Source organism: Oncorhynchus mykiss, chromosome 18 (assembly GCF_057628025.1).
Source record: "Oncorhynchus mykiss isolate SJ-2025 chromosome 18, ASM5762802v1, whole genome shotgun sequence".
Classification (NCBI taxonomy): domain Eukaryota; kingdom Metazoa; phylum Chordata; class Actinopteri; order Salmoniformes; family Salmonidae; genus Oncorhynchus; species Oncorhynchus mykiss.
Window position 1 is genome coordinate 22,635,001 of NC_143039.1, and position 10,000 is coordinate 22,645,000.

The following is a 10,000-nucleotide window of genomic DNA, read 5'->3' on the forward strand; positions in this document are numbered from 1 at the left end:
AATGTTGCTGGATTACATTACCATGAAGGAAAGGAGACGAGGAGATGAGGGGATGAGCAAAGAAAGCTGTTTAAGACTGTTGCCACATGCCACTAACCAACCAACCCATCACCACCCCGTCACCAGGGTCATAGACAGGCTAATACCCCGGTAATACTATGTGATGCTGTCCGACAGCATCTATTTTAGAACACAGCACTTTGTGTCTGAACACTGTGACCTATTGTCTACTGCTAATCACCCTCGTTGTTGAAATGAATCCTCGATATTCTCCACTGCTTTTCTCTCTATAGTTAGACTGAGGATGGGGACACTGGGTACAAGTAAGTCCCCAGGGATATCATGTTATTTCAACGCAATGGACGCATCTCATCATGGCTAAATTCCATCCAGTTGTGTTTGGATTTCATATAGTAGAAGACCAGATGCAGTGTGCTTTAATGTGGAATTTACAATGCAGTTGTGTATTACACTCACTCGCACACTTACGTCAAACACAAACAATGCCAAGTTGATCAAGGAGACTGAGTGTGTGCTCTATCTTCTCTGTGTTCTCTGTAGGGAACCCCAAGGTCCTGTAAGAGTGAGCAGACTAGACGAAGGCCATCACGGTAAGAGAGACCACTGTCTTTCCCTCACTATCCAGGCTGTCACTATTCCTCATCTACTGCAGTATACAGCCACGTTTACACCTATTTCTCTGACCTCACGTTTCGGTTCATTGATGCCCATAGCGCTCAACACACACTGAAATCCATGGACACAGGCCTATCAAAACCCCATCAGGATGTATTCTATCCTGTTGTCAGATCACTGTGACAACCATGCCTGTATCTCCAGCTACGTTTCCCATCTAACAGCCAGCTGGGAGTCGGGATTTGGGGAGCTGATCAGAATGATTGCGCAATACTCGCTTGGATCATTCCAGAACACTTTCTTCTGAACTGAAAAACTAGGACTGAAGATGTTTATGAAAACATGTGTGTTATCATGTGACGCCACTTTCCAATTACCATAGACATAAATCACATCGGTTTGTCAGTACTGAAGACTCATACATCAAAGATATGCTAGATAATAGATACCACACACAAGAGCCACCAAGGAAGAGCTTCATAGACTAGTGCTGATCTACAAACCCTGTAAGATATCACGGGCCATATTCATACAGAGTAGCAGCGGTGATCTATGATCAGTTTGACCTTTTAGATCATAAGGAGCAAGGTTATATGGACAGGGAGAAGCTGATCCTAGATCAGCACTCAGCACTCAGTACTGGAGAAGGACTATGTGGTGGCCCTGGTGTACATCACCTCTCTAACTATCTATCCCCTCCTCCCTTCTCCTCTCCCCTCATCTCCTCACTCTTCTCATCTCCTCCTCTCTCCTCTCTCCTCTCTTCTCTCTCCTCTCTCCTCTCCCCAGGAGTATCAGTCTGCTGCAGGCCATGGATGAGAACTATGAGGTGGACCTGGTGTACATCACCGAGAGGATCATCTCTGTCTCCTTCCCCAGCGGAGCGGAGGAGCGCAGCTACACCTCCAACATCAAGGAGGTGGCCTCCATGCTGGCCTCCAAACACGGGGAACACTATCTGGTGAGACCCCTGTCCTGCCACTGCTCTACCTCACTACCGGGCCTGTCTGTTGGTGTGGTGGCTTTTCATGCACCCTGTCACGTCCTGTTGCTGATGTACAACTGTTTCCTGAAATCGTTCTCATGCTTATTGGTGTGGATTTTGTGATTTCAGCTCCTCAACCTAAGCGAGCGGAGGAATGACATCACCAAGCTTAACCACAAGGTATACACACACAAATACGCACGCGCACACACACACACACATACACACACACACACACACACACACTCACACACACACACACACACACACACACACACACACACACACACACACACACACACACACACACACACACACACACACACACACACACACACAACTCTCCTAAATGCAATGGTGGCGGTGGAAGTTTTGATATGTGATAGTGGTCTGTGTGGCCCCCTGTAGGTGCTGGAGTTTGGCTGGCCAGACCATTATGCTCCTGCCCTGGATAAGATCTGCAGCATGTGCAAGGCCATGGACACCTGGCTCAACGCTGACCAACACAATGTAGTGGTGCTTCACAACAAGGTAGGTGGTCGGACACATCACTCCAGGGAAGGGAGGAGGGATACATAGTCAAAGTATTGGAACAGGGTCCCGTGGTCTTACAGATCTCTGATCACTCCAGGGAAGGAAGGAGGGATACATAGTCAAAGTATTGGAACAGGGTCCCGTGGTCTTACAGATCTCTGATCACTCCAGGGAAGGGAGGAAGGAAGGATACATAGTCAGGGTATTGGAACCCTACAGATCTCTAGTCAGGGTATTGGAACCCTACAGATCTCTGATCACTCCAGGGAAGGGAGGAAGGAAGGATACATAGTCAGGGTATTGGAACAGGGTCCTGTGGTCTTACAGATCTCTGATCACTCCAGGGAAGGGAGGAAGGAAGGATACATAGTCAGGGTATTGGAACAGGGTCCAGTGGTCTTACAGATCTCTGATCACTCCAGGGAAGGGAGGAAGGAAGGATACATAGTCAAAGTATTGGAACAGGGTCCCGTGGTCTTACAGATCTCTGATCCCTCCAGGGAAGGGAGGAAGGAAGGATACATAGTCAGGGTATTGGAACAGGGTCCCGTGGTCTTACAGATCTCTGATCACTCCAGGGAAGGGAGGAAGGAAGGGTTTCTTCCCGGGAGTGTTACAGTATGCCGTGGTCCACTGTGTTAAGGACAGTAGAGGGTCCTCCATCCTCATTGGTAAGGAGGTAAAACACCAAACTGTCTCCCTGTACCTCATTGGACAAAGTGGGATAATCAAGCTGTCTTGTAGTTGGAAGACAAGTCCTCCACATTCTAGTATTGCTGGTAAAACACTTAAATGGTTCTTAACTGCAGACTGTTAGACTGAAGCTGTATATCACAAAGAAATCCAGTGAACATGAGAGTCATTTGATTCTAATAGAGGCTGTTGCTGCTGCTGCCTGTGTTTTGGCAGCACATCCTCCTCCCCCAACCTCTCAGGCCCAATGATTCATCATACAACTTGTCATGAATGATCCAATGTCAACAACAGTAACTCACCAAAAAACGACTAAGTCTCTATCAATCAGTGTTAAAGACTTTGAGTCAATGTAGCTGAATAGTGAGTAGTAACTCTGTGGGTCTGTGGGGGAACATTTTATTCAATATGTACCACAAGTGGTAGCAAACAGAGCATCCCCATGGTTACCAACACTTAATTTCCCCCTCATCCTGAAATTGAAGCTTTTGGTCAAGATGGAAGAACTGCTTCCATTCAGAAACGCCTAATTTGATTAAATGCTATTTGTTATCGCCCCAGTCAGAAATGTTCCACTTGCTGTTTCAGAGTTGAGGGTCAAAGGTTTCTCCGGTAGTGTTGCATTTCTATCTTCAGTTGAATTTGACCACAAACAATGTCATTGTGATAAATGGAACAAGGCAGTTTGATCAAATTCAATATGTGACAGTTTGGCTTGAAAATAGCCTGGTCACTCAAATCTAACTCACTGTACAGCATTTACATGACTACACTGCAGGTACAAACATTATTCAGCCTTCAAGTGTGTAACTAAAAATAGCCTTGTATTCTTTCTCAAAAAGTATATCTCCCTCTCTCCCCCCTATTCACCCCCTCTCCCCCTCTCTCCCCCTACCCCTCTCTCTCCCTCTCCCCCCTCTCTCTCCCTCTCCCCCCCTCTCTCCCTCTCCCCTCTCCCTCCCTCTCTCTCCCTCTCCCCCCTCTCTCCCCCTACCCCTCTCTCTCCCTCTCCCCCCTCTCTCTCCCTCACCCCCCTCTCTCCCTCTCCCCTCTCCCTCCCTCTCTCTCCCTCTCCCCCCTCTCTCCCCTCCCCCATATCTCCCTCTCTCTCCCCCTACCCCTCTCTCTTTCTGCAGGGGAACCGTGGGAGGACAGGAGTGGTGGTGGCTGCCTACATGCATTACAGCAACATATCAGCCAGGTACCAGAGACTTCTGACTGCAGACAAACTGACCTCATGTACCCTGTTTGTTATTAGTCAACATATCAGCCAGGTACCAGAGACTTCTGACCTCAGACAAACTGACCTCATGTACCCTGTTTGTTATTAGTCAACATATCAGCCAGGTACCAGAGACTTCTGACTGCAGACAAACTGACCTCATGTACCCTGTTTGTTATTAGTCAACATATCAGCCAGGTACCAGAGACTTCTGACCTCAGACAAACTGACCTCATGTACCCTGTTTGTTATTAGTCAACATATCAGCCAGGTACCAGAGACTTCTGACTGCAGACAAACTGACCTCATGTACCCTGTTTGTTATTAGTCAACATATCAGCCAGGTACCAGAGACGTCTGACTGCAGACAAACTGACCTCATGTACCCTGTTTGTTATTAGTCAACATATCAGCCAGGTACCAGAGACTTCTGACCGCAGACAAACTGACCTCATGTACCCTGATTGTTATTAGTCAACATATCAGCCAGGTACCAGAGACTTCTGACTGCAGACAAACTGACCTCATTTACCCTGTTTGTTATTAGTCAACATATCAGCCAGGTACCAGAGACTTCTGACTGCAGACAAACTGACCTCATGTACCCTGTTTGTTATTAGTCAACATATCAGCCAGGTACCAGAGACTTCTGACCGCAGACAAACTGACCTCATGTACCCTGATTGTTATTAGTCAACATATCAGCCAGGTACCAGAGACTTCTGACTGCAGACAAACTGACCTCATGTACCCTGTTTGTTATTAGTCAACATATCAGCCAGGTACCAGAGACTTCTGACCGCAGACAAACTGACCTCATGTACCCTGATTGTTATTAGTCAACATATCAGCCAGGTACCAGAGACTTCTGACTGCAGACAAACTGACCTCATGTACCCTGTTTGTTATTAGTCAACATATCAGCCAGGTACCAGAGACTTCTGACCTCAGACAAACTGACCTCATGTACCCTGTTTGTTATTAGTCAACATATCAGCCAGGTACCAGAGACTTCTGACTGCAGACAAACTGACCTCATGTACCCTGTTTGTTATTAGTCAACATATCAGCCAGGTACCAGAGACTTCTGACCTCAGACAAACTGACCTCATGTACCCTGTTTGTTATTAGTCAACATATCAGCCAGGTACCAGAGACTTCTGACTGCAGACAAACTGACCTCATGTACCCTGTTTGTTATTAGTCAACATATCAGCCAGGTACCAGAGACTTTTGACCTCAGACAAACTGACCTCATGTATCCTGTTTGTTATTAGTCAACATATCAGCCAGGTACCAGAGACTTCTGACTGCAGACAAACTGACCTCATGTACCCTGTTTGTTATTAGTCAACATATCAGCCAGGTACCAGAGACTTCTGACTGCAGACAAACTGACCTCATGTACCCTGTTTGTTATTAGTCAACATATCAGCCAGGTACCAGAGACTTCTGACTGCAGACAAACTGACCTCATGTACCCTGTTTGTTATTAGTCAACATATCAGCCAGGTACCAGAGACTTCTGACCGCAGACAAACTGACCTCATGTACCCTGTTTGTTATTAGTCAACATATCAGCCAGGTACCAGAGACTTCTGACTGCAGACAAACTGACCTCATGTACCCTGTTTGTTATTAGTCAACATATCAGCCAGGTACCAGAGACTTCTGACTGCAGACAAACTGACCTCATGTACCCGGTTTGTTATTAGTCAACATATCAGCCAGGTACCAGAGACTTCTGACCTCAGACAAACTGACCTCATGTACCCTGTTTGTTATTAGTCAACATATCAGCCAGGTACCAGAGACTTCTGACCGCAGACAAACTGACCTCATTTACCCTGTTTGTTATTAGTCAACATATCAGCCAGGTACCAGAGACTTCTGACTGCAGACAAACTGACCTCATGTACCCTGTTTGTTATTAGTCAACATATCAGCCAGGTACCAGAGACTTCTGACCTCAGACAAACTGACCTCATGTACCCTGTTTGTTATTAGTCAACATATCAGCCAGGTACCAGAGACTTCTGACTGCAGACAAACTGACCTCATGTACCCTGTTTGTTATTAGTCAACATATCAGCCAGGTACCAGAAACTTCTGACCGCAGACAAACTGACCTCATGTACCCTGTTTGTTATTTGTCAACATATCAGCCAGGTACCAGAGACTTCTGACTGCAGACAAACTGACCTCATGTACCCTGTTTGTTATTAGTCAACATATCAGCCAGGTACCAGAGACTTCTGACTGCAGACAAACTGACCTCATGTACCCTGTTTGTTATTAGTCAACATATCAGCCAGGTACCAGAGACTTCTGACCTCAGACAAACTGACCTCATGTACCCTGTTTGTTATTAGTCAACATATCAGCCAGGTACCAGAGACTTCTGACTGCAGACAAACTGACCTCATTTACCCTGTTTGTTATTAGTCAACATATCAGCCAGGTACCAGAGACTTCTGACCTCAGACAAACTGACCTCATGTACCCTGTTTGTTATTAGTCAACATATCAGCCAGGTACCAGAGACTTCTGACCTCAGACAAACTGACCTCATGTACCCTGTTTGTTATTAGTCAACATATCAGCCAGGTACCAGAGACTTCTGACTGCAGACAAACTGACCTCATGTACCCTGTTTGTTATTAGTCAACATATCAGCCAGGTACCAGAGACTTCTGACCTCAGACAAACTGACCTCATGTACCCTGTTTGTTATTAGTCAACATGGAACAATGTATTCATTCAATATCACCACCATGCTTGAAGTTCCGTACATCCTTAAAGTTCCCAGATATTTCCAGATGAATACAAACAGACATTTGTCCATTCTATATGTTTACTTTGAGTTTTCAATTGGAATTGAAGGCAGTCAATTCAGCAAGTAAACTGTCGGTTTAAAGACAAAAACTTGGGGTGATGTCAGGACAAGCACGTAGATCTGTAACAGATAGATAGGCCAAAGGGAATCGGGATCGGGCCTCAAATTAAACACTGATGTGGTTGTTATGCCAAAACATTCTGCTCAGGCTCTGGTGTATTTTTGGTCAATAAAGAGGAACATTTACAGTACATATGTCATACCCTGTAAAGACTCCAGATGTTTCAGGGTGGGGGATGGGACTTACAATCTTACACTTTCACTAAGGAATAGGAAAGGTCAACATTTTTGAATTATTATGTGGATTATAATTCATGGACATTTTTGAACTTCAGAATACTTTTTAATCTCAAATACACTATAAATTAAACATTTTCTGCATTTCAGGAAAGTTTTCCTGCAACAGGGTGATCAAATTAAGATCCTACATCTGTACATTGATCAGATAATAATACTGGGATAATGTAGCATTGTGGGGATGGCAAAAGATGAAAAGCTGTAGATTAAGGACACTTCTTAAGGGACACGGTCGATTAATTATGTTTTTTAAGGGAGAAGACACTTTTCAGGGTCATTTCAGGGCAAACTTATTGTATAGTATATTGTATGTGTTCAGTGAAGAAGAGCCGATCATGACCTTTGTCTCTCCTGTGGTCTTCAGTGCTGACCAGGCACTGGACAGGTTCGCCATGAGGCGCTTCTACGAAGACAAAGCACTTCCTGTGGGTCAACCGTCGCAGAGAAGGTCAGTTACCACTTACTAGCTCACTTCTTGTTTTTGCACTCTACAACTTCCTATAGGCTGGATGAGTTTGATCCCTTGGTGAGAGCAACCGGCTGGATTCCATTCTTAGAATGTGTATCCTTCATTCTGTATATTGAAGAAGTCAACAAGGGTAAAGGGATGGGCGTGACTTCTCAGAGTGAAATCCAGTCAATGGATGACCTGGTGTAACTCTCACTGTTTCAAAGGCTATCCTCCTCTCCTCAGTCGCTCGCTCCCAGTGCGTCCCAAACAGGAAATACCTTTTTGTTCCCTTAATCCTCCCAATGAAGCCTAATTGACATAATTGAGGAATAATGTTTTTTGGAAAGCCTAGCAGGTTTTTGTATTTTCCAGGATTCCACTGAGCGCTGAAAGGTTACATGGTTTTCAGAGTTCATTCTGACACTACTATCCATCGTTCCTTCCTCCCCTCCTCAGTGATCTGGCATGCTGAACAGGTGGCTTTGTAAGGGAACTCTTGGTGGCGCTTAGAACTGATTTAGGGTCAGATCCAGTCCTAGCCATAGGTCATTACTGAGTAAATACAAACTGATCCGGGATCCATAGTTTGTGGCAGATAAGGGAACCCCAGGTGTATCCAGCAGGCAACAGCAGCAGTAGCAGCACTAGGCCTCTGACCAGCTGCTGTTTCCTTACTCAGATATAATTATCCCCCAGCCAGTTCCCCACAGTCTGAACTTATTATGGTCTGGCATGTGTCACATTAACATTGGGAGGGGGGGTGGATCTCAGCACTGCTACGCTGCCGTAGAAACGCACCATATAGAGAAACACACTGAGAGGTATCACTATCAAATCATCATCAACATTCTTGTGAGGAAAGTCCACTCTAGATTAGAATCTAGGTTAGATCCTTGAGTGGAATGTTCTGAGCCAAAATGGCGGATGGTTGTCCAGACTTGATCTCTGTGGCAGCCCAACATTATATATATATATATCTCTGTACAGTAGTAACTGTAATATGTCAGAATCTGTGTGGCCGTGTTTTCCGGCGTGACCCCGCTGTTACACAGGGAGCTCCTTACACAACCCAGCTGGTCTGTGATTGCTTCCTGCTCCGACCTAATTTCATTTGGGAGACCGAACCATCTGGCGGCTGCCAGCGGAGCGCAGGGGGAGCAAAGGGGTGGTGGGGAGATGGGCCGACCTCTGGAACAGAAGTCACACTCTGCATGATCATCATTAGTATCATTAACAGGCTGCCTGGCAGGCAGAGCTCACCAACACAACACAACATTCCCCTGCCTGGCAGGCAGAGCTCACCAACACAACACTACATTCCCCTGCCTGGCAGACAGAGCTCACCAACACAACACAACATACCCCTGCCTGGCAGGCAGAGCGGCCTGGTCCTCATACACTCCAATTCACTCTGACATCTCCATAGTGTGCGAAGCCTCTTTGATAATAGATGGGGCGTGCTTGCTAGTCTTGCTTGCCAGACTCATGGTGCATGACACTGAAGGATTGTCCCTCTGTTTCACGCTGTGACTGTGTTGTGTGGATGTGTGTAGGTATGTGCGTTACTTCAGTGGTCTGCTCTCTGGCCACATCAAGATTAACAACAAGCCTCTGTTCCTGCACCACGTCATCATGCACGGCATCCCCAACTTCGAGTCCAAAGGAGGTGAGTCTGCAACAGGAGAGCATTTATTTCATTATTAGAGATTATTAATGATTCATTTTTTTTGTATCTTAATTTTTTCTTCAATGCCTTTCATTCAATGAGTATAAATAATGTTTTCATTTTGGAATACTTTTTCTTCTTTTCTTCTTTTCTTCCCTTCGCAGGCTGTCGTCCTTTCCTGAAGATTTACCAGGCGATGCAGCCAGTCTACACATCAGGGATATAGTATGTTTCTTTAGTTTTCATCTGTTGCATTGTAGGTTGATTTGTCTTTCAGGGGGCTTGTTTTCTCTACTCTCAGATTCTGTCACTCTATCCCTCTTTCCTTCTCAGCCCACAGTACTTTCAAGCCTGTCACCCCTTGTTAAGAGATTAGCCCTTAATAATCTCCATCTGTTTGTGTGTGTGTGTGTGTGTGTGTGTGTGTGTGTGTGTGTGTGTGTGTGTGCGTGCGTGCGTGCGTGCGTGCGTGTGTGTGTGTGTGAGAGAGAGAGAGCGAGAGAGAGAGAGAGAGAGAGAGAGAGATGTGTGTGTCAGTGTGTGCTGGTGGGGCAGGCAGGCAGATAGATTGTCAGTGACACAACTCTAGGGTTCTATGTGTACAGGGAGGGATACCGTAA

At 45.8% G+C, this 10,000-nt stretch overlaps 1 protein-coding gene across 45 annotated transcripts in view; it reads left to right on the top strand.

Moving 5' to 3' along the window:
- LOC110495438 (tensin-1) overlaps positions 1–10,000 on the top strand; it is a 244,205-nt gene that overhangs the window by 189,559 nt on the left and 44,646 nt on the right. For all 45 annotated transcript variants that reach the window (XM_090207794.1, XM_090207798.1, XM_090207783.1 and 42 more), the window contains 8 exons: positions 562–611; positions 1,426–1,597; positions 1,751–1,801; positions 2,030–2,152; positions 3,985–4,049; positions 7,628–7,711; positions 9,268–9,380; positions 9,545–9,605. In XM_090207794.1, the coding sequence (XP_090063920.1) occupies positions 562–611; positions 1,426–1,597; positions 1,751–1,801; positions 2,030–2,152; positions 3,985–4,049; positions 7,628–7,711; positions 9,268–9,380; positions 9,545–9,605 (719 nt within the window). The remainder of the gene's footprint in view (positions 1–561; positions 612–1,425; positions 1,598–1,750; positions 1,802–2,029; positions 2,153–3,984; positions 4,050–7,627; positions 7,712–9,267; positions 9,381–9,544; positions 9,606–10,000) is intronic.